Consider the following 26623-nt stretch of genomic DNA (forward strand, 5'->3'; position numbering starts at 1 on the left):
AGTTTGCTGTGCTGGTGCTGCTGTTGTCCATAGGGGCTATATCCACTCCAAAGTCCATAGGGGCTTGCTGGGCTGTGTTGTGCAGTTTCCCATAAAGGTAGTAGTCCTATAGGGGTGCAGTAGTGTTGTCCAAGGGGTGCTCCCCCCAAGTGCAAAAAAACAATTATTTTTTTCTGTTTGTGTGCTCTGTAGCTGCATGTGCATCAACAAAGTAGCAGCGCCAAGAGTGCGCCTGTGTCATGAGTCAAGGGCCGGCTGGTCTGTTGAAGGGCGGTGTAACCCCCAAAGTGACCCAAAAAATGAAAACATTTAAAAATGATTTATTTTTCTGTGTTTGTGTGCGCGTTAGCCGCACGTGCATCAACAAAGTAGCAGCGCCAAGTATGTACTCTTTGGGGCCTAGTATTTCAAACTGCCCTCCTGTCTGCCACTCCTAGATGGGTCACGTGTTTGTGCCGCCCACTTGTGTCGCTTAGCATAATCATCCAGCTACCTCGGTGCAACCTTTTTGCCTAAAGACAATATTGTGAGGTGTGAGGTGTTCAGAATAGACTGGAAATTAGTGGAAATTAATGTTATTGAGGTTAATAATAGCGTAGGAACAAAAAAAAAAAAAGACAAGACAAATTCTGTGATTTTAGCTGTTTTTATGCTTTTTTCCCAAAAAAATACAGATCCAAAACACAAAACCCAGAACCCAAAACACGGAAAGGTGGTTTTGGCAAAACCAATCCAGATCCAGAACACGAAGAATGATCCAGATCCAAAACCAAAACACGAAAAGTGGCCGATGCACACCCCTAATTCAAATATAGGATAGGGAGGGGTAAAGAAGGAGGAAAAAGGGATTGGGTCGTAAGGCAAGAGGCAAAGTCTGGGGCCCCGGAGGTCTCAATCCAGCAATATAGTGATGAAAATGACAAAGTAGGTGTGACTGCCTGCTAAATTCTATTGGGAAGGGGGGATATGAGAGCTCAGACTAGTGAAACGAATAGTAAGAACCAAATAGAAAATATGCTTCATTATGCTTCATCAGAAGGCAGTGAAAAAGTAACATTTCATTTAGAAATCTTCTTAATTTTTATGGAATATGATATTTTTCTCCTACCTGTAGCCTGCCCTTTTAAACTACTATTTTAAAATATGCATACTTTGTCTTACACTTATAGACATGAGTATGCTTCATGACAGACCTTATGATCCATATTAATACAAAATACATAGCCACAAAATATTAGTGCAGTTATATTAACCACGATGCATTCGAATCTAAATGTATGAGCCCATTCACAAACTAGGAATATGCTGGCCCTGAGTAGCCGTGGCCAATTAGAAGACGGCACCTCAGCCCTCCTGTCATGCCAAGCAACGTGAAAAGTCCCACACTGCGGGAGCAGAGATATTACCAGAAATACAACTGGTGAGGACAAACAGATGAGAGAAAGCGAAGCAATGAGATAAATATTAATGACCTCATCATTCGGCTAGCCTACTATTGGCGACATGATTAATGTCGGTAAGTTTGCTGAGCATGACGGCAACATAATCAGGCTTCATTACTACTGTTAGTGTTTCCATTTATTTTTAACATAGGGCCTGATTCACTACAGATCGCTATTGCGATCGCAGCTGCGATTACGCACGCAGGCCCACTGCGAAAATATGCTAATGTTTACAATCACAATGCTGTCGCAGGCCAATTTAAGAACGCCCATTTCCCCTTACTCACATCCGTAATACTTTGCAAGTCTGTGAAAAACATCGGTACCATCAAGTAACATCGGAGCCTCACCCACAATTACACAAAGTCAGAAATTGCTAACCTTCCTGTATGTAGTGAGAGCTCAAGCTGCGTATGCCATCGCAGTGGCTAATTTATGCACGCCCCTGTAACGGCGTTCAAACGCACTGAGACGTCTGCGTTTCGCCGACCACCCCCCCATCACCACTAAATGCTCACTTCCTGTCAATCACTCTGCGATGGGTCTGCGTGGTCTCTGCGATCGCAGTGATGCCTTCATGCACTGCGATGCAAGCGCAGTATGCAACATTCGGCCATCTGCGTACGTAATCGCAATAGCGATCTGTAATGAATCAGGCCCATAGTCCAAAAATACATAAGGTTTGGCCCTTCAAAGGAGCTTGATGGTGCATTTGAGGCCTCCGAAATTATGTAATTTGTCTAGCACCGTATTTATAAAGATATAGGGGTATATTTACTAAGCAGTGTTAGTAGAAGTGAAAAGTGTAGAGTGAAAGTGATAAGGTGCCAGCCAATCAGCTCCCAACTGTCATTTTTCAAACACAGCCTGTGAGATGGCAGTTAGGAGCTGATTGGCTGGCACCTTATCACTTTTCACTCTTCGTTTTTCACTTCTCCTAACACTACTTAGTAAATAGACCCCATAGACATTAGTCCCAAAAGAATGATAATTACAAAGGAAAGAGGGTGCAAAAAATAACTATCCCTCTAGAACCACTGGACTAATTAAATCTAGCATCTAATTAATTGGCTATTTGCACAATGTTATTAAATTACAAGTATGTTAATACATTTAATAACACAGTGGTTTGAATCCTGCTTGTGATCTATTCCTAAATGCTGAATAATATCTGTATATAAACATAATTTGCAGTACATGTTGTGTTACACTCATCTGCAGGTCTCTGACCATATGCATGCACTGTACAGTGTTTTCCCTGCAGTATAGCTATCATCTCATACAGCATGTAGCTTGCCATCTCCTGTTATACTCTGAATTGTGCAGCCACCTTCAATGGAAGCAATTTATTTTGATGCACAAACGAGGAGAATAACTGCAAGAAATAATTCCCAGTGTAAATTAAACAAATGGCAGGTAATGAGTGTATTTTACACTGTAAATGCTGCCATCTGCAATATTTCATGACAAGTAAATGGGATATATGCCTTTTCTTAGCTGCTTGCTCTTGGGCTAAAACAAGTAAATGAATAGGTATTTATCTCAAAAACAGAACATCTGCAATAGGCTCTCAAAGAAAATGCACAGCAAATCATCCACACCATAATGCACTCAATTAATTAAAATCTGTTTTGTGGATGACTAGTCCCTGTTGAAATGAGTGTAACCTGAGCTATTATGATGTTAGTGTATTACCGAGTTGCTTAACTCTGGCAATGAATGAACCATTCTGTGAGGATAATCCACAAGATGGCAAACCAAGGAATGCAGGATGCCATGAGGAAATGACATATGCATTTATAAAAAAAAAAAAGTCCATTCACTACCAACACGCAGTCAATGTGGTCATTTTATGGACCATACCAATATTCATGGAAATGCAGCCCAAGTCACTTCTATAATCTGATGACATCTCTTTGTGTTTCATACCTCAATGATTCTGAGTGACTTGATAGGTTAAATTCTGGGTCAAACTTGAATTGAGCTTGACCTTGTCACATTGGGGGCATGTCATGTCCCCTAGGAGGAGGGCACAGTGCTATGAAAGCATTAGGCACCCCCCACTTCTAAAAAATACAGTTTCAATGACGTGCAAAAATGCTTCTGGTAGGCATGGTACTGAAGGGGCACCATTTGCCTAGTGTAGTAAACAGTTGGATGTGTAAATGTATAGAGGTGCACTTGACACCATACTATCTAAGCACCAGTTGCACTGGAGCGTCACATCACTCAGGTCTGCTGGAAAATCTGCCATCTATTCTAAACCTTAATCTGTGGTTTACTATTATCTGCATTTGCCTTCCCGGCCTCCTGAAATACTCTGCTGCTGTGACAGTGGTTATATCTCTGCCCACTTCCAAACTGGGTAACACAGAGACATGCATGAAATGAAAGATAGCATACATGCACTGACATTAATCAAATTCACATAAAAATGCTAGGCATGATGTGACTTATCCAGTATATCTAAATATGTTAAGCCAGTTTTTGAACAAGGTTGTACGGTTAACATTTTTGCCATAATTGCAACATTTTTCGTCAATAGAAAATGAGAGCACACATAATGGCAGTCAGTATCAGGCGCAGGACAGATGACAATGTTAAATGACAAGCTAGAGACTAAGGGGTCTATTTACTAAGCTTTGTTAGGAGATAAAGTGAATGGAGGTAAGGTACCAGCCAATCAGCTGGCAAATTATATATGTTCATAATAGCAATCGGTATGATACAGCCATTAAGGAAATGTTTGCATTGATATTTTTTCAAAAGACAGAATTGCTGGGAGCCTACAATACCATATACTGTAAAAGGTTTCCATAAAAAACATACACTATAAAATCCACATATTAGCAAGGAGAATTATATTTTGTACTACTGATCTTTGGATATAATCATCTCCATGTTACTCTTGCAAAAACAATTCAAAAGCAAACAGTAAATACTGCAAAAACAAAGTTACTACCAGCAAAGTGAAGTTGAATTGATCATTTCAATTTATTATAATGATTTCTCAGCAGTCTGTAAGTAGACATTGTAAACATTCCTGCACATCAGCAAGTCTTTGCCAGCACACATTAGAAATGTAGCTAATTTACGCAAACTAAATATAAAAAAAAAAAAAAAAGTTATTTTTCCTCCTGAAATGTACAATAAAGAATTAACATTTCTTGCGCTCTGTAAAATCTCAGCATTTTGGAACAACATTAATTATCAGTTGCTGAAAAAGACAATTTGGAAATTGCTTGGGTAGTGAGAGTCATTGAAGTCTAGGTTCTCAAATTCCATAATTGCAAAATGCACTAAACGTGCTTGAAAAAAGAAAAAGAAAACCAATATTTTCCTTTCATTTGTAAAGATCCAGTGTTTGAAAAAAAGCATTCCTGTAGACATTTTGTTAATACAAAACCAATTAGTGACTCCTAATTAGAACGAGTCTGGGAAATATCTGGCTGCTCCAATACATGTTTTCATAAGCAAAAGGAAGATAGAAAGTAGTTGCATGAAAACCTTGTTTAATACCACCAGGCAAAAGTTCCATTGAAAAGGCATATTAACAAATGCGTTGGAGTTTGTGCACTGACTTTTAACGGTGAATGCTAAAAACCCTATGGTAATATATGACATAGGCCATTAATAAAAAAACTTTTCCTTATGCCCAGATATTTATTATGCAGAAGGCAACAGATGGGATATTTCCCTGTATGCAATGCAATAGATAGGTGTTTGTCTCTCAATTACAATTCACATCTGACCATTCTGTTCACCTCATTGACTCGCCCCCTCAGGCTGGGCAAGACAATGCATTCAAGCAAGATGGTGTAAAATGGCTGTCATGCTGATTATCCAGAGTGCTCATTTCACACCTTTTTCCCCAACTGGTGCGAAAGTGATAATGCTCCATTAAAGTTTTACTTAAAAAAAAAACAAATGTACTTGTAATGTGATATTCACAAACATATGTAACACTAAAAAAGTTGCAAAACATTGATAAAAATAAAAGTATGTTATGTTGGAACAGATTACAATAGAGTAAGCTATATGATGGACTTACGGTACCTCCTGACCATACTTGCCTACTATCCCAGAACCTGCGGGAGGCTCCTGATTTTTCAGGTAGCACCCCCATCCCTGGTAAAGTAGGTACTTCTCCCACATTACGCCCACTTCCTAGTGATGTTGGCAAAATAGGGAGAATCTTACCTGCAATCTGAGATCCACGCTGAGGGGGCAGGTTCTAATTATGCAATCCTATGATAATTGCATCATTTGGCACTGCCCATATTCAAATATGAACTTTTCGCAGGATTTACCCCACTTGGGGGCAGGTGCTAATAACGCAAATACGCCAGCCCTTCCCCCATCACCATCCACTTGAATATCCTATCCCGGCTTCTCCCGAAGGGGTATCGACAAAACAAGAATGCTCCAGACTCGCAGGTTTTTATTTGCAGCCCCATAGAAGGGTGCATTGCTGTGCCTTTGCTGGTGTTTCTACGCAATTGCAACAACTACTTGCTCCCTGCACACTTCATCAGATTGACCCCCAAGTATCTAAGGGGAGATTCATGAAACCTTCTAAAGAAGGCAAGTGGAGCAGTTGCCCATTGCAACCAGATTCTTGCTATCACTTATTTAATACATTCTAAAAAATGAGAGCTAGTATATGATTGGTTGCTATGGCCAACACTTTCACTTGTCCTCAATGTACAGTCAGGTCCATAAATATTGGGACATTGACAGAATTTTTAGATTTTGGCCTCTATTCACCACCACAATGGTTTTGAAATGAAACAAACAAGATGTGCTTTAACTGCAGACTTTCAGATTTAATTTGAGGGTAATTACATCAAAATCGGGTGAACAGTTTCAATATGTGCCTCCCGCTTTTTAAGGGGCCAAAAGAAATGGGACTATCAACTCAAAAGCTATTTCATGAATAGGTGTGGGATATTCCCTCGTTATTTCATTATCAATTAAGCAGGTAAAAGGTCTGGGGTTGATTCTAGGTGTGACATTTGCATTTGGAATCCGTTGCTGTCAACTCTCAATATGAGATCCAAAGAGCTGTCACTATCAGTGAAGCAAGCCATCATTAGGCTGAAAAATCAAAACAATCCCATCAGAGAGTTAGCAAAAACAGTAGGTGTGGCCAAATCAACTGTTTGGCACATTCTTAAAAAGAAAGAACGCATCGGACAACTCAGCAACACCAAAAGACCCGGAAGACCATGGAAAACAACTGTGGTGGATGACAAAAGAATTATTTCCCTGGTGAAGAAATACCCCTTCACAACAGTTGGCCAAATCAAGAACACTCTCCAGGAGGTAGATGTATATGTGTCAAAGTCAACAATCAAGAGAAGACTTCACAAGAGTGAATATAGAGGGTTCACCACAAGATGCAAACCATTGGTGAGCCACAAAAACAGGAAGACCAGATTAGAGTTTTCCAAACAACATCTAAAAAAGCCATTACAGTTCTGGAACAACATCCTATGGACAGATGAGACAAAGATCAACTTGTACCAGAGTGATGGGAAGAGAAGGAAAGGAACTGCTCATGATCCAAAACATACCACCTCATCAGTGAAGCGTGGTGGTAGTGTCATGGCGTGGGCATGTATGGCTGCCAATGGAACTGGTTCCCTTGTATTTATTGATGATGTGACTGCAGACAAAAGTAGCAGAATGAATTCTGAAGTGTTTTGGGCAATATTATATGCTCATAATCAGTCAAATGCTTCAGAACTCATTGGACAGCGCTTCACAGTGCAGATGGACAATGACCCGAAGCATACTGCAAAAGCAACCAAAGAGTTTTTTAAGGCTAAAAAGTGGAATGTTATGCAATGGCCAAATCAATCCCCTGACCTGAATCCGACTGAGCATGCATTTCACTTGATGAAGACAAAACTGAAGGGAAAATGCCCCAAGAACAAGCAGGAACTGAAGACATTTGCAGTAGAGGCCTGGCAGAGCATCACCAGGGATGAAACCCAGCGTCTGGTGATGTCTATGCGTTCCAGACTTCAGGCTGTAATTGCCTGCAAAGGATTTGCAACAAAGTATTAAAAAGTGAAAGTTAGATTTAGGATTGTTTAGTTTGTCCCATTACTTTTGGCCCCTTAAAAAGTGGGAGGCACATATAGAAACCGTTGTAATTCCTACACCGTTCACCTGATTTGGATGTAATTACCCTCAAATTAAATCTGAAAGTCTGCAGTTAAATCACATCTTGTTTGTTTCATTTCAAAGCCATTGTGGTGGTGAATAGAGGCCAAAATATGAAAATTCTGTCAATGTCCCAATATTTATGGACCTGACTGTATATTATCCTTGTCCTTGTCCTGCATTGTATTGTATTGAATTGTACTGTAAGACACTTTTTTGGTTATGTACAGTAGTTTGTAAGGCGCTGCGGACCACTTGTGGCGCCATGTACATAAACGATAATAATAATAATAATACAAATACAATTCTTTATTACCATGCAAACTTTGCAATTATTTCTGACTAGACCAATGCCGTAAAGGTGACCATAGCTATGGCACTACTATGACTCCTGGAAACTAATGGACCAATATTTTAAATATAAACATGAACTAAAGCCGATTTAAGTGGAACTGCTCAGGGTGGATCTGAGAGCCTCGCATGCTTAATGGCAGATTCACAATTGTGCATTGGACTCAGGACTCTATTTATAAAGCAGTTTCTAAATAGAAGTTTCTTTATAAATTCTTTCTAGTGAAATGGGATGGCTGCTGAGCATGCACCTTTGGCATTAACCTGTCCCCGGCTACACAGGAGAGGACACCACCAGAATTCGTCGAGCAAGTACGTCATGGTAAATACTCGCAGTACAGTAGTAAGTATTACTGCGACATGCTGAAACCAACATAGTTTAAATGATAAATAGGGGACTATGAGCCAAAACTACAGAAATCTTCTGTGAGAAGAATTGAAATGAGCTAAGAGACAATATTTTATTCCCATGTTGGAGTGTGAATATAAGTGTGTGCAGACTGGGAAAGCATACACAATGGTACTAAATGAAGATTGTGGCATCATCCGGCCATAAACCCTCTTATGAGCTTTCTATTAGCAGTTCTGTTCTAATAGGAAGACAAGACTAAAACATTCATTGTTCAAGTGGGTTCATGAAAACAGCAAGTTAGCCCCCTTTTCCATCACGATGTAGCCATCTATTGTTCCATAGAAAAACTATCACTGTTGTTTAAAGGGACCACAATACTGTTAAAAGTATCTGAACACAGTGACATGTCCATTAAGTAATGTAGCAAAACTAAATAATGTCAATTCAGTGTTTATATTTTGTTTATTTATTGACTTGTAATGGTTGTATCATGTATACTGAAGGGTTAGGTGAGGTCTGGTCTGCCTACTGCAGCTCCACCATGTGGTAACAGTTATTCCAGCAACAAACCATTAAAGGTGTAAGCTTTTGTGCAAATCTATATAAACAGAAAATAGGTAACAACCCTAATTCCTACCACTAAGCATAGCTCTACTTTCTAGCAGGCATGTCCTTAATGACTGGATGAATAGCTGTCCATGTTCAGCAGTTTTGCGTGTGTGCCCTCTGCCCACGTGCACTAGAGCCAGTCTGTTCAAGTGCATCTGTCGAGAACATTTGAGTCCTGTCTTCAGTGTTTAGTTTGCTGCACAGAACCTTCTCATACCACTGTTATGTGCAGGCCATGGACCAGTCATGGAGATATGGTAACAGCATTCCCAGTGTCTCCCTGTAGCCTGGAGTGCCTTTGGGTCTTATCAGGCATGAAGATATCTCTCCATATTACCCGTAGTGTTACAGCTAGCCTTTATGTGATGCAATATGAATTTAATTTTATATTATTACAAGTAAACCCATACTGTAGAAATGTTAAAAGAATAAGAAATTGTAGCCCCTACTGGGTATAAAAAAGACCAAACAAAACATTATAACAGAAAAATTAGATAAAGTTTTAAAACCGCACATGCACAAAATTCATTTATGTATAAAGATAATACTGAAGCATTAGGTCTTAAGTATACCTATAAATGCTTTTACTTAAATAACGGAGTTAAAGTAACAAAGGGTAGAGTCAGGGAAAAGTGTCATTGTATCTTAACTTTTATCATATCTCATACTTTTATAAGAGAAATAGGCATTCCCAAATACACAGCTATCCTTCAGTTGACGTCATTACAATACTCTAAGGAGGATCTTGTAGCACAGGCATCCTGGGAATCTGGTCTATGTGCCTCTTCCAAGCCTTCTCCTCTAGAACCACACTAGATGAAAGCACCCATGCCAATAAGATCTGTGGTTAGACTTCAGGTCTAAAAGGGGTTTACACAAGTAAACAGGGTAATAAATTTAGCCCTTAGCATGTAAAACTAAAATTATCTCGGAAATCTAAAGGGACATCAGATACATAAGCCATGGCTATGTATGGCCAAGGTTAACTTGCTGTCTCTACATTGTATTAGTTAAACAATAGAGTCTAAACATAAACTAACTTCAAATATTTAGTATGTAAAAACTATCCACAGTAACAGCCCTGCAACATTGTACATTGTAAGCAATAATGCCAAAAACTGAGCTTACTAACTGCAGCGATTGGGCATTCCGAATGATGTCATTAGCTGAGCAGGCATTCCAAGAGCAGCAACCACATAGTAAATTTAAGCTGTATTTCTGAATGTTTGTGCAGGTGTATATTATTGAACTTTTTTCTTTTAAACTGCCAGAATGTAACGCTGTAGTACCACACAATTACTAATAGATGCAGGGTGCAGATATTGCATAAAAGTAAACCAAACAGAGGGCACAGTGACCTTTACGCATGGGAGCTTACATTCTACAGAGATGTAGGATTGAAGGGGTTATTATTAAATCGAAATACCATAAATTAAACTCAGATGTCTACTTTTAGATTTGTGACAAATACAATGTAAAAATATATATATATATATATATATATATTCATTACAACATTGTCAGCCCCAGCTTTTATGTATCACCACTTGTAGTACCCCCTTATCTGTTGTCAGAGGCCAGACCATTCTACGTATTTGTGTGTTCACCCAGTATTATCCAACAGAGCGGAATAGAGGAGGCAGAAATATATTTCTTTATTTTTAATACGTGTATTTTTTATATTGTCGTATAAATCCTGCACTGTACACTGATAGGCCTATACCAATAATATCCAACTTTGTTTGGACATCATTTCCCATAATGCACTACCAGTCAGCAAATAGTTGAGTAACATGGGATATGTAGTTCACTAATAGCATTGGGCTGTGTGTGTGCTCGATTATATGTTGCACTAGAGGTCCGTTAATTTTGTGATGTGCTCACAGCCTGATGAATTTAGCTTAAATAGTTCTAAATATTTTCAAACGTATTTATTTTTGTAATAGGTATTAGTCTCTGAATGCTTCTTGTCCTATTTTTGACTAGTTCCATTTTGAAAAGATGATGTATTGTGTATATTAGATTGTAAGTTCTCACGAGCAGGACCGTCTTCCCTCATGTGCTTTTCTTTCCCTCACTTATACCGTCATCTCCTCCCCAATGCCTATAACGCCACCAAACCTTTGGGTTCTGCCACCAGATGCTCATTTGCTGATCAGCAATGATTATAAACCTTATCCATGTCTTGCAATGTTTTGTACTGTAAAGGTGCCCATGCGATGCACCGTGTAGGGCGACTGCCAATCCGTTGGCAGACGGATCATGCTGTCACCGCCAGCAATCGTGCGGTCCCCGCAGACCACACGATATGCCGGCTTCCCCCTCCTTCATCTGAATGGGATTGTATATTGCATCCCAGATCAAATGGTTTTGCAGGAAGACTTGGGGATGCGATGTACGACCCCGCGGGAGTGCGCAGCACGATATCGGGTCCGTCGGATCGGCGCGTATATATCGTGCCATGTATGGGGGTCTTAAGTCACATTTTTCTTTGTTTGTTTATACTGTTTATGTACTTTGTAAGGCACCCCTTGTGGCCATATAAGGCATAATAATAATAATAATTTATATAGGAAACAATGATTTTGCTGCTTGAAGCAGCAAAATGCACCAAACCTCAAAAGCATCATAAATTACAGTGTCAGTAATATATAATTTGTTTGTTCATTACAGCTCTATATATCTTTTTACATGTGAATAGCATGACAGTGTTTAGAGGCTCTGCCTTCAACAGTCATAACAAACATACGGTTATACTTATCTATTTGCCTGAAAAACTGAGATCTGGTATCTAAACAGGGATGTAATTATTATATTGACAGTCCAAAGGTTGACACCATAATGTCAAGTATCACAATATTGTCATGGTTAAAATTTTGACATCAAACATGTCGACACCTGAAAAATGTCTACACAGTGAAAATGTTGACATAGAACCTTTAGGGATAGGCTTAAATTTGGAGGTTGATATTATGTATCTATCAACATTATGGTGCCTATTTAATGACTGTTGACATTGTCACTGTCGACAAAACATACTGAACACATTTAAATATTACAACTGTTCAATATATTCATTCTCAAGCAACTAAGGAAAACATCCATATCAGCACACATCGGGCAACCCATGCAAATAAACTTATTTGTAAACACATTATAACAATGAATATTTGTAAAGAAAGAGTTAAATTTATGTAATGTTCCATGACATATTCTAAAGCTGCGTACGCAAGCAGCGAGTTTTTTGGACGATGAAACAATAACGATATAATTATCGTTCAGTCATCCAAAATATCATTCAGTTTCTGCCCCAAAACGATCAACGATAACGACCAACGCGCGCTCCCGCTGGTCATTGGTCTTTGTCGTTCATAGCCCGAACATGCTGGCCAACCTGACGATATTGTCAGGCTGTAGCATGCTCGGGAATGAGGGAGGGTGCCCGGCACTGAACAATATTGTTCATGATATCGTTCAGTGTCACTAGCGCATGGAGGGGGGTTTCTAAGTACCCAGAACCCCCCCCCGACCAACCAATATTTTTTTTTATTCAGAGATGGAGACAGCCTTGTCTCCATCTCTGCACCATCCCCGGGCCACCCACGATCGGCTGCGCGAAGGGATGGGAAGCATTGCCGGAGCCGGGCTCCACCATCCGGCTCATGGACGGAGGCGGGCACAGGAGCAGGGATTCGGGTAAGTGTTTATTTTTTGTTTCTGTATTTTTCATTGTATATGTAAGGGGCACTGCTGGGGGGAGGCACTACTGGAGAGCACTATATTGGGGGCACTTCAAGGGGGGACCACTAGTGGAGGCACTGGCACTGCTGGGGGGAGGCACTACTGGGTGCACTGGCACTGCTGGGGGGAGGCACTACTGGGGGCACTGGCACTGCTGGGGGGTACTATCTATTGGGCACTACTGGGGGCACTAAATAAGGGGCACTGCATAGGGGGGAATACTACTGGAGGTACAATATAAGTTGCACTGCACATGGGGGACCACTACTGGGGGCTCTGGCACTGCTGGGGGGGCACTACTGAGGCACTATATAAGGGACACTGCATAGGGGAGACCACCACATAAGGCACTGCATAGGTGGGTCTACTACTGGGGGCAGTATATAAGGGGCACTACATAGGGAGGACTACTACTGGGGGCAGTATATAAGGGGCACTGCATAGGGAGAGGACTACTACTGGTGGCAGTATATAAGTGGCACTGCATAGGGAGGGGACTACTACTGGGGGCACTATATAAGGGGCACTACATAGGGAGGACTACTACTGGGGGCCTCTGTCGCGCGCACCTACTTATATATATGTGTGTGTGTGTAGACATCTATAATGGAAACCCCTCCCTGAGAATCCTGCGTTTGCCCCTGAGTGTTTGTGCTCAGTGTGGTTAACGACACTGAGCACATCCCTGCCGGGGACACACTAGACGATGTCGCTCATGGAGCGAATCGTCCCGTGTGTATGCAGCTTAACAGTTAGACATTGGAAAGTTCATGTAAAATACTTAAATATAAATTAAAAGCTATATAAATTCAGTTAAATGATCAGCCTATCAGGTAGATTTAATATAGATTTAAATGCAGCAGCTCAGTTCTAACCCATGATTAATCTGCAGACTGATCACTGGGCTCGATGATCAAGTTTTTATTAATTTTGGTATAATGAATAGTAGATACCTTGCTAGTCCGTGTGAAAATATTAGCTTGAAACATTTATATCTAACTGAAATATACATATATTCCACTTATAACTTATCAGTATTAAAAAGAAAAAAAAAGTCTGTTGTTACAGATCTGCATAATTATTTGTTTTTTTTCCAGACTCAATATATCTCTTACAATCTCTATTCTAACCTTCAATAAAGACAGTAATCAGGTTTGATCGTTCCTAGCTTACTACCCTCATATCTGAGAAAGCAAGAAGTTTCCGTCTTTAAAACTTCTGTAAGTTTTTGTGTCTGAGCACATATTTCCAAAAAAGACTTTTGCTGCTGGTGATGATACGGGACATTCTTTAATACTGTTACTATTATCATCATCATTGATTTATATTTATTGGTTATTTACTAAGCTCAACCGTGTACAACTGTATAATTGTATTTGATACTCTCCCAATAGATCATCGTGTATTTATAGGCCACCACAGATTCCGTAACATTAGATAATCATCATACATATAAAATATACAGTGACAATAACTATTACATGAATACTGATTTATCATTTATAGATCATGCACAGCAAACATTAATGGTTACTGCATTTAAATGTCATGTTCTATAGAAAATAACTGGCTGTGAGCAGAAGTGTGATCCAGCTTCCCAACTTTGGATAACAAAGGTTCTCTATCTGCTATAATGGAGGGGGGGCTTACTTTAAGAGGAGACACCACCTTTAAAACCATGGGGATTTACAAGCGCAAAAAAGTTTTCAAGGACAAATTTTAAAAACATAGTTCTGTGCAATAAAGCATAATGGCAGCTAAGCTTCTTCTTTCATAATGATCAACTTCACAGTATAGTATGTATTAAGAATAACCTAACAGGAATACTTGAAATGCACAGATGGGGTAATGGTTAGCATTACTGCCTCACAGCACTGAGGTTGTGGGTTCGATTCCTAACTTTGTGGAGTTTGTATATTCTCCCTGTGCTTGCATGGGTTTCGTCTGGGTTCTCCGGTTTCTTCCTACACTCCAAAAATATACTGGTAGGTTAATTGGCTCCCAACTAAATTTACCCTAGTGTGTATGTGTGTGTACATGTGGTAGGAATATAGATTGTAAGCTCCACTGGGGCAGGGACTGATGTGAATGGCCAAATACTCTTTGTAAAGTGCTGCGGAATATGTGTGCACTATATAAATAACTGGTAATAAATAAAAAAATAAAATGCAAATGAATGGTATTATAAGCATGTCGGGTCACATAATGTTAAGAGAGGATAATGCTCTGCTATTTCTACTTAGAGGTACTTCCCTTTGATATTCATATATATGTGGCAAAGATAGTTACAATACAAATATTCCCATATATTGCATTCCAAACTTGCCAACTATGCCCTAACTCACTTCAGTGTTGCTAACATCGCATTACTTAACACGATAATACTCAAAATTGTGAAATTTTTATAAGTGAGTCGTATATATTGAATCGTGACCCATAAACTCTTTAAAGGTAGCTATCCCGGACCTTTTTGGGATAGGCAGAATTGCCATCATTATACAAAAAATACATTGCTATAAGGAGTTCCAAAATAAATTACATTTGTAAAAGTCTCAATTCTATTCTTATATATTTGTTATGCAAACACACAAACTTGTGACTTTCAATACAAACATAAATAAGAACAAAAAAAATGTAAGGTAAGAAATTTCTATAATCCCATTACTTTAGTATAAAATACAAATGCTTCACAGTTTGTACACTGGGAAATCAGGGACCCTTCTACTAGTTTCAGTAGAAATATTGCAATTGTAGATCCTCTCAAAGGAAACAGAATAACTGTAATACAAATCCACTCACAAGACAACATCTGTCAGATGCTATTGGAAAATTGCACTCTTAGAAAAGTGCCCTGTGGTTAATGGTATAGACTGATGCTGCTACAGACACTCTCAACAGATTTTGATGGTTGAAACGTCCTTTTTGGTTACATGAATTATAAAAACAAGCCAAGGTTATACAATAGCATATCATGCTAGAGTCTTCTAAAAAACAGCTAAAAATACCAAATATTCTCTGGTATAAACTGATATGCCTGCCCATTCTGACATCTACCATTACTGTGTAACCGTCCAAAATGGTGTTTTGTTTATCAAATTACCCAATCCATATATAACATTGATGTACTCTGTAAACTGCCTATGCACTGTGTTGGGATATTTTACAGAAAAACTGTTACATTCACTTAAAGTAGAATTTGACAGAATATAAAATACAACATAAATAAAATGCAACATAATATACATATAAAACACATGAGTGTCACAAATTGGACCAAATATCAACATGTTAAAATACAAGTAATCAATATCTTTTAAATATTCTCAATTAACAACCACTATGTAGTAATCACAAACACATCACAGTAAAACTAGATAGAACCTTCTGACCGGACAATAGAATTTAGAAGCTCCCTAACAGAAGACCCTTTTATTGCAGTACCTCATGCTAAAGTCACCCCTCATAGGCAACAGCTTCTGTCCTGAAAATATGTGTATTTTATCCCTCACAGGCTGCATAACACACAAGCTGACCCAATAGTCCAAATATGAACAGCTTACAGTAAGGTTCAAGGCTTTAACTAGAACTAGTTCTCTAGTTTATCATTTATGAGGAACCTCTTGCAATGAAAACAATTGTTCTATTTGATATATAACAGCCACAAATCAACAGGTAAAATACTCCAGCAAGTAATGTGACACATAATAAATAAGAAGAGCATTCCTTTTAATACAACAGTTAATGATACAAAATAATAGAGACTAATTAATATAATAACAAAATTGAGAAAAACCATTAATAAAGATTATGCTTTGTGTTATGATATATCCCTGACAGGGAAGTGATATATAAGATAAAGGCAAAGGTCTTATGACTCAAACACATTAACAATGTAGTTACGGCATGTTTATGCTGGGAACATTAAATATCGACTGAGGTAAATGACTAAAAAACACACTCTCATGACCAATATACCATACAAAGGGGTTGAAAACAAATGCTGGTTGAAATGTAAGCAGCAGATAAGATGTCACAGTACACCTGTAAGTCACATTATATAGGAATCCCCAATATTTTACCCATCCCAACCCCCTAGTCATCTCTGGTATCACAGAGAAGTAGAAATGGCTGAGGGAGCCTCACTGCTGCATCACAGCCCCAGTGTCTATATTGTCACTTTATCATGCTACAACAAGCCAGAGGGATGTCAGGCACAAATCTCAGCAGCACATCACACAGGGAAGTCACAATAGATGTGTGTGCGTGTGTGTATATATATATATATATATATATATATATATATATATATATAACACATCATTACTCAGATCATACATGTGATGCCTGCACGACACCCCCAGCACAGACACACTGACCCCCACACATGAGCCAGGCTCCTCACTCTCCCTTCCTCAGCTCCCTATTTAAACTCAGTCAAGTGGCAGTGATGCCCATTTTCTCCATCACTATGAGGACATCCCAGTAACTGTATGCCATGAGTGGCACATGGGCAGATCAGCCACTCTGCACAGCTGGGATTAGTCTATGAGCATAACAGGGACATGTGTTTCTGCGACTATACAGCCACTCGAAAAAAAAGTTTGTAGCCACTTGGGCATCTGAGTGAGCAGCAACGAAAGATGTGCCCTACCACCACCAGTGCCAGCGGGCATCTGCTCTGCTGCCAGCCTATAAGGAGGATCCGTCAGTATTACCTTACTGTGAGCTGCCAGGATAAAACACAGTGCCCAGGACCAGTACACAGTACCCATTCCCCCAGATGATGATGGTACATGGCCGGGTATATGACAGGGCACAGTGTACCAGCACCGAGCTGTACCCAGGATACCTTGCCAGCAGCACCTACCAGAGCCTGGTTGCTGAGCGCTGCGGCTCCTCTGCGCTGCTGCTGATGCTGCTGCCCCAGCCTAGAGTCATCCTTGTCGCTCTGGCTGCCCCGGTCCCTCTTCTCCCGGCTACCGCCTCCTCCTCCTCCACCTCCCCGCTGCTCGTCCTCCGAGTCCAGGCTGCTGAAATTCCACACGATGAGGGTCTGGATGAGCAGCACTGTGAGAGCCGCTGCGATCGCCGAGCGGGAGCGCCTGGCCAGCCTGCGAGGGCACGAAGCCGCCACCATCTTCCCCAGCCCGGCGGAGACACGGAGTCCTCCTCAGCAGCCGCTCTCTCTCCCTCACTCTCCGCCTCACACAGGCGGCAGGAGGCGAGACGTCAGCAGGAGTAGGAGGGGAGCTGAGAGCGCCATGATGATGGTGGCAGCGGTGTGTGGCTGCAGGCGGGGGAGCCCCCTCCTCTGCTGCTCCAGGGGCTGTGGGGGAACAGTGGTGGGGGCCACAGGGAGGAGAAGGGGCTTTCCTGCCATATAACAGGCCGGCAGTCATAGCCTAACATAGGTAACAGTGTTACCTGGGGGTACAGCTCCCTTCATGCTTCATCGTATTGTTTTATTCATTTATGGACCAGAAATCAGTGGCGATTCCATTATTTTATGTCATAAGTTTTCCTGACCAGATCCCTACTAATAAAAGGTAATGACAGGTTCACACATCATAGCTCAAAGTCATTGTCCAGTGTTTTATGCTACTTACTTACCTCCCTTTTTTTTGGTTGTACTATTGCAATTATTTCCATAAAAAGTATAGTGAGTAACTAGGAGGCATACATTTTACTTGTCCATATTCTTTATACACAAGCAACAGGTTGTCACCACTTATATACAGTAGAGTAGCCCAAGCCATTTAGGGGAAAATTTACTAAGATGGGAGTTCTATTTGAGAAGTGATGTTGCCCATAGCAACCAATCAGATTCTACTTCTCATTTATCTAGCACTTTCTAGAAGATAATACCTGGAATCTGATTGGTTGCTATGGGCAACCTCACTTCTTAATAGAACTCCCATCTTAGTAAATGTACCCCTTAGACTGAAGAGTAAAGCTGGGTACACACTATATGATGTGTGTACTCAGCGATGGAGAAATACGATGTGACGATACATCGCGTGCGCCGTTCACACGACAATCCAGTGTAGATGGCGCAATATGGCGTCGTTCATTGCATCCTCTCATCTGCTGTGCAGCACAGCAGATGGGACAAGGCGATGAACGACCGCTGTGCATGCGCAATCGGCGTACACACTATTTATGATCCACACAATATCATATGATATATCCTTTGATGTGTACCATAGGGTTAGTCAGAAGACTGATAATCGAATGATCTACAACTGATGCTACATCTTTGCATACAGATGCTAGGATTTGCAAAGCCGCAGGTGGGCGTCTCAAAACAAATCGGGGGAGGGCTGGAGCATTTACATATGTTCGTACAGCAGTACACAGATGCAGTGGTGGCATTAGCGTACAATTCTGAATCAGGCCCCATTTTAACATTTCTGCAGTGCTGACATGGTGAATGTCGTCATGTTCTCTGTCGACATTGTGAATGATGACATGGTCACTGTTTCCTTTTATTTACCGTACCCCGGTGGCATGCTGTTTTCTGCTTTGCTGGTGTAAGGATGCATTTATTTAGAATAATGGAAATGACCATTGAACCTCAAAATTGGGATCTACCGTGAAGAAATCTAAAACACACTTCAGTGTTGACGTGACATACAATTGCAGTTCTGTATAGATATAAAGGATTGCCTTCACACCGCGCTACCGGCAGCTGAAGCTCCTCCCATATTTTTAGAATATTGTTATATTGTGATCTGAAAAATAGCTTAAAAAGCTGAGAATACAGTCATTTAAACTCCAGTGACATAATAGACCGCACCCCTACATTTGAATCAATCTATATAGGGCCTGATTCAGCACGGATCACAATTGCAACAGCATAAGCAGATCAGCCGATGGTTGTGTGCTGCGCATGCACTGCACATGCATGGCGATCGCACTGCGATTACGAACGCACCGTGAAACCATTGCAGAGTGAGTGACAGGCTGTGAGCGTTTGGCGGTGGTTACGGGGGAGTGGTTGCAGAAACACAGGCGTGCCTGTCCGTTTGAACGCTGTTGCATGGACGTGCATAAATTAGCCACAGCGATTGCTTACGCAGTTAGAGTACTCACTGCGTGCGACTAGACTTGCAATTTCTGAGACAGGTGAGATCTGGTGTAATTGTGCGATGTTTGCGCAGCACAACGAGGTACTACGGATATGAGAAGGCAGCAGTAAGTGTTTCTATGCTGGCTGAGTGGTCGCAGACATTAGCAAATTTTCGCAGGTTTCACTGCATGCGATGGCACAGCTGTGATCGCAGTTGCGATCCCTGCTGAATCAGGCCTATAGTTCAATGCTGTATAACAAGTCTGCCATGCTCAGTCGCTCTGGGGCTCAGTAGAATGCGTATGACTCCAGTTTGCATAGCGTACATCTTGCGTGATTCTGCTCTGTAACTAATATATCAGATGGCAAGAATAATCTTTTCTTTTCCAAATAAGAATTTAGGGCCTGATTCAGAGCCAGACGCAATTAGCGCTCGCTCGTCCAGAAAATAGGGGTGGCTATTCAAATGAACTGTTCGCTCTTTGCGGTCTGTTCACGCCTCTAGGTCTGAATGAGCGAACAAAACTTGCGGTCGTTTTTTGGAAAAATACGCCCCCTGGCCGCTTGCATCCTACGTCATGTCCGCTATTTATTAGATTAATCGAGTACATCGACCAGCGTATGAACTGCTCGCTATTCTTGTGGTTGGTTTTTGCTACCACAATCTTGCGAGCAGTTCTGGCTATAAAATAACCCAGTGACGTGGTCAATGACGCTGCTGTTTTAATTATGCACACCCATAAAACGCCCGTTTTGACCTATAAGCACGCCTGCGTTCGGATCTCCACTCCCCGTTTTCAAGCACCTTCCCCTGTTACCACCCACATACGCCTCTTTCTGTCACTCAAATTATCAGGCATTCACTATTTTGCAAGCACATGAATTTCGACCGCACTGACTGGTTCGCGCATGCGTATAACGATCCGTACGCATGCGCAGTTGGGCAAACATCGCTCGGAGCGAACGAGCGGCCGCTTACGAGCGGCTCTGAATCAGGCCCTTAGGCCCTTCTGAATGTCTTCCAAGAGGATATCGGATTCCTGAAGCCTTTCTAGCACTGAACATGCTCAGAAAGTGAATTATGTATATATGTGATTGCAGACCAGCAGTAATGCACATATATGCCTGTTAGGAGTCGTGTCTTTTACACCTGCGGGACATGTGTAAATACATATTGTGGATTGTTACACGTCCTAAACTCTATATGCAAATGCCCATGCACCTTGAGATGTGTACGCCTCTGCATTTGTGCAGAAATACACTATTTTGCATGCACTTTTTAAAAAAAATAATTTACACCCATATGGCTTATAATGGACTTATGTATTTAGTAGAAACACTTAAGGTATGTCTCATCTGCTCAGGGCCGTAACTAGGGTTGTGCGAACAGTCCTGCCACACAGAGTGCAGATCCCTGTGGGTGCGCCATCGCAGTCCCTTCATCTGTCTAGCAGAATGCCTGATACGGCACTCTGCAGCCAGAATCGCAGCACCGAAAGGGTACTAACAAGCCCGTGTCCGCGCTCTCTCCCCTCTTTTCTTACCTATCAGTGGCAGCTGGGCTGCGGTGGGTCCACAGAGGCTGCTGCCACGGAGCAGCAGCAGTCTCCTCTATGTGCTGGGGGGAGCGATCCCACTGATTGCCCCCTCCCCCTTGGATCTGCCCCTGGCTGTGGGAAGCAAGGCACCCCTCTATGCAGCGTGGATACTATTTGTTCATATTTGTGTAGGAAGCATGACCATGCTCCACGAGTAGGCCACGCCCCTACAGTACCCAGGCCCAGCCTGCTCTCTACGGCCCTGCCGGGAAGTGCTGTTCTTCCCAGTGCTGGTGGCCCTACTTCCCCAGCTCCAAAATGTCCTGTTACGACACTGTCTGTTTTTCAGCTCTCGTATAGTAATGTGGCTTCCTTCACACCCTCAGTAATACAACCATGGCCAAATGTTTTGAAAATGACACAAGTATTGGTTTTCACAAAGTTTGCGGCTTCAGTGTTTTTAGACCTTTTTGTCAGATGTTACTATAGTATACTGAAGTAAAATTACAAGCATTACATAAGTGTCAAAGGCTTTTATTGACTATTACATTAAGTTTATGCAAAGAGTCAATATTTGCAGTGTTGACCCCTCTTTTTCAAGACCTCTGCAATTCGCCCTGGCATGCTGTTAATAAAATTCTGGGCTACATACTGAGCTGATGGCCGCCCATTCCTTCCTAGTCAATGCTTGGAGTTTGTCAGAATTTGTGGGGTTTTGCTTGTCCACCCGCTTCTTGAGGATTGACCACAAGTTCTCAATGGGATTAAGGTCTGGGGAGTTTCCTGGCCATGGACTCAAAATTTCGATGTTTTGTTCCCCGAGCCACTTAGTTATCACTTTTACCTTATGGCAAGGTGCTTCATCATGCTGGAAAAGGCATTGTTCATCACCAAACTGTTCTTGGATGGTTGGGAGAAGTTGCTCTTGGAGGATATTTTGGTACCATTCTTTATTCATGGCTGTGTTCTTAGACAAAATTGGAGTGAGCCCACTCCCATGGTTGAGAAGCAACCCCACACATGAATGGTCTCAGGATGCTTTACTGTTGGCATGACACAGGACTGATGGTAGCGCTCACCTTTCCTTCTCCGGACAAGCGTTTTTTCCAGATGCCCCAAATATTCTGAAAGGGGAATCATCGGAGAAAATAACTTTACCCCAGTCCTCAGCAGTCCAATCCCTGTACCTTTTGCAGAATATCAGTTTGTCCATGATGTTTTTCCTGGAGATAAGTGGTTTCTTTACTGCCCTTTTTGACACCAGGCTATCCACCAAAAGTCTTCGCCTCAGTGTGCGTGAAGATGCACTCACACCTGCCTGCTGACATTCCTGAGCAAGCTCTGCACTGGCGGTGCCCTGACCCCACAGCTGAATCAGCTTTAGGTGACGGTCCTGGTGCTTGCTGGACGTTCTTGGGTGCCCTGAAGTCTTTTTCATAACTATTGAACCTCTCTCCTTGAAGTTCTTGATGATCCGATAAATGGTTGATTTAGGTGCAATCTTACTAGCAGCAATATCCTTGCCTGTGAAGCCCTTTTTGTGCAAAGCAATGATGACTGCATGCGATTTCTCACTCTCTACGGGGCTTGCACACGCTGCGCGTGCGCATTGGCCCACCATCGACCCGCTTGCGAGCGCAATGTGCTCGCAAGTGGGTCTGAATCAGGCCCTAAGTTCATTGTCATGGCAAAGAGGGACTTTGCAATTAATTGCAATTCATCTGATCACTCTTCATAATATTCTGGAGTATTTGCAAATTGCCATCATAAAACCTGAAGCAGCAGACTTTGGGCCTGATTCAGACCCACTCGCAAGCGGCTGTCCGCTCGCAAGTGGGTCGATGTTGTGCACTGCGCATGCGCACGACGGCGGGAGCTCTGTCGTGCGCATGCGCCAGACGCGACGAGCGAAGGACTTTCCTTCGCTCGTTGTGTCTGATCAAAGGGGGCATGCTGTCGATGTTGATTGACAGCATGCCCCCTTTGGTGGGCGTGCCTCCCTGACGGGGGCGTTCCCAAGGGAACGCCTACCGTCAGAAGCCGGCCCACTGACATCACTAGTGATGTCAGTGGTAGTGATTTTGGCTCTGATAGAGCCAAAATCACTCCGGGCCTTGCGGTTGAAAAACTAAACCGCAGGCTCCGGCTCGCAGTGGCGATGGTCACGATGGTCAAGACCATTGCGGCCATCAAACTGCACGCTCGTATAGGCTGTGGGTGGTGACCCACAGCTATACGAGCGTCCAGGAGGACGCTCCATAATTATGGAGGGCGGCCCTCATTCAGAGCGTGCGCTCTGCTCAGAGCGTACGGCTCTGAATGAGGGCCTTTGTGAGAACCAATACTTGTGTTATTCTAAAAACTTTTGGCCATGGCTATACAATAAATTGATATTAATCTTGCAATACAAAAGTTATCATGCTGTGTTCTAAATGAAATGCAATGTGACACCAACAAAAGCACATGATTGTTTTACGGGCCCGATTCAGACCCCCTCGCTAGGCTGCGTTCGCACATAGCATGCCAATGTTTCCAATGTGCGCATGCATGCGCATCGCAGTGTGCGCAAACCAGTCCATGTGATCGCGAAGCGATCGCCCCTTCTGCATAGACACCTCGCTAGATTATGTGACAGGACGAGCCGTTTGTGGGTGGTGACAGGGGTTGGTCGATGGAAACGGGGGAGTGGTGGTGCGTACGCAGGGTTGTCTTAATGCCATTTCAGAGGCGTGCATGATTAAGACGCAGCGTCATAGTAAACATCACATTATTGTTTTACACACTGAAGCACTCGCAGTGCTTGCAGTAGGGTATGGTCAGCCAAAAGTGCTGCGTATGCTTCCGATGTTACTTGATGTTAACGATTGTTGCATACACTTCCTGGCGATGACGTGTATAAGTGGGCGTCTTAAGACAGGCTTGTGGGCGTCTAAATACACATTACGATAGCACGCCAAGACATAGTGGCCGTGCTATTGCCTTGCTGTGCTATTGCCGGATTTGCATACTTTGGCAGCTGACGGCTGTGTGCGAACACATCTAGCGAGCGGCTCTGAATTGGGCCCTAAGCTCAAATGTTTAGTGGAACATTATAAAACTGGTGATTCAGTAAAAGCACTTTTTTCCACATACGTCTGCACAGATGAAGTGTTCATTAGAAATGGAAAATGATGGCTATAAATTCTTTCCATTCTATATAGAATGTTTTTTTTTTACTAGTGAATTTGGATTTGATATGTTGAGAATATAGCAAGAACAGTTCTATTAACTTATTGGAATTCAATAGATTTCAAATAATATTATATGAATGTTTGTTCACCTGCATCTAACTAGTTTCTAAATTACACTGACTGGCTCTCTACTTTGTGATCAGTATCACAGGATTGAAAGTCCCTCACAAAGTAGGCAGCCAGTCGATATATATTGATGTCCAGCATCCCGTCTGCCGGCATCCTGACCGCTGGTGGTAACTTACATCAGACCTGCGGAGAGGGGACATCATTGTAGGTTGTGCTTGAGGATGTCCCCTCTCCACAGGTCTGATGTAAATTACCGCCAGCACGATGCGTTCAGGATGCTGGTGGACAGGATGCCCGACGCCAATATACCTATGCCGGAATCCCGACGCCCGTCAGAATGCCGATGCCACCATTCCGTAGAGATGAAGATACCGAAGTCGGCGTCCCAACCGCCGGCATCCCAAAGATAAGTATACGGGTTAGGCCAGGAATGGGGGGTTTAGGTTTAGGGACCTTTCCGGGGTGGGTTAGGGTTAGGCACCGACTGGGGAGAGTTAGGGTTAGGCTGCGGGGCGGTGGGGTTAGGCACCACCGGGGAGAGGTTAGGGTTAGGCACCACTCGGGGAGGGTTAGTTTTAGGGTGTGGGAAGAGGGGGTAAGTTTAAACACCACTGGGGGCGGAGGTTAGGGTTAGGCACCACTGGGGGAGGCTTAGGGGTGGAGAGGGGGAGGGTTAGGCTACCCACCGGCCCTGTCGGGATCCTGAACATCGGGATGCCGCTGTAGGTCTCTGTAGGTCATATGTATTCCACCACCAGCAAGCATGGGAAATTTTTAGAGACAGTGGTGGGATTACATCCTGCACAGGGGGTGCCTAGAAGTGAAGGGGAACAGGAAATTTGCCATATTCCGGACATTACCACGTATGCACCTGCACTTGCTCATACACTGGGTCCTCCCCCAAATTTTGCTATAGGGCTTGACAATGACGCGTTACTCCTGTCTGTAGTTGTCAGTGGATAGCTAGCTATACCTTGTCATCTAAAGGTTGTAGATTGTGGTTATATTTGCACAATTAATATCTGAGCTATTAAAAATCTAATATGAAAAGTTAAGGTTGAGTTAATCTCTAATGAAAAAAAGAAGCAACTTTCACTGTCAGGGAAGCTTTTAGGATTAATCTAGGATGATAATAAAAAAAATCAGTTGGATGTCTCATTTTAGTTGGAGATTACATAGTCAGGACCAAAATAGTTGTCTCTGAGTAAATAATCCTAGCATATATAACCCATGTAATGCTTTACGCTGCATTGCTACTTATAAGTCCACCTGTATGATTTGTAGCTGGAGTGTGATGGTACTTTCCCTTTTATTGTGCATGACACTTCTGTTGTAGAATGGATTTCTCCAACATGCCATAATCAATTTTATTTTAGCTAAAGGTGAAAAGACCATATTCCTCAAACCTGCCTGGCTCCCGGCTGCATGGAAACCTGTGAAATATAAGCTATGAATTATTACAACAGATGCTAAAAATGTAGTTGTAGTAATTTAATCCACATCTTTGCTATAACTAAATCCTTTTATGTGCTAATTGTCATATGGTAATGAATCGCAATAAACAATTTGTCAGTGGTCAAAATGTATTGCTAATATGGTGTAGCATAGTGTTTAGGGAGCTAGCCAATAGTGTAAACTTTAGGGTACAGTTAGAAGTAAAATAAATGTACACTACTCAAAATAAATAGGGGTGGAAAACTTGCATATTTTAACACATATACAGAGCTGTACGCATCTAGAGATATACACACTTTGTCACGGCTGAAAGAGGACTTGGACCCGGAGTGGAATCAGGAGAGGCTTTCAGGGCAGATTGCTGGTACTGGAAGGATGCAGGCTTCAGAGGGGTATTATTCATGCGTTACCCGCTGGCAGGTGGTGATTGAGACGGACGTATATACGATAGGTACGCAAGGTACAGGCGACTGGTAACCGGATGACTGGGGAGAAGCACAGACTGTTCGGATACCAGCAGAAGTCCACCTAGGAGTGGTAGCCTGGAGTAGCGCTGCTGTCACAGAGGTCTGACGAGGGTGACTGGAGTCTGGAGC

At 42.2% G+C, this 26623-nt stretch overlaps 1 protein-coding gene across 1 annotated transcript in view; it reads right to left on the minus strand.

Moving 5' to 3' along the window:
* The window catches only part of XYLT1 (xylosyltransferase 1), a 346586-nt gene extending 328718 nt beyond the window's left edge, over positions 1 to 17868 (minus strand). The window contains exon 1 of the mRNA XM_088476228.1: positions 17534 to 17868. Within this exon, the coding sequence (XP_088332354.1) occupies positions 17534 to 17803 (270 nt within the window). The 5' untranslated portion in view covers positions 17804 to 17868. The remainder of the gene's footprint in view (positions 1 to 17533) is intronic.
* Positions 17869 to 26623: the final 8755 nt, after the last annotated feature.

The sequence above is a fragment of the Taudactylus pleione genome, unplaced genomic scaffold (assembly GCF_031769625.1).
Source record: "Taudactylus pleione unplaced genomic scaffold, aTauple2 ptg000184l, whole genome shotgun sequence".
In the NCBI taxonomy this organism is placed as follows: domain Eukaryota; kingdom Metazoa; phylum Chordata; class Amphibia; order Anura; family Myobatrachidae; genus Taudactylus; species Taudactylus pleione.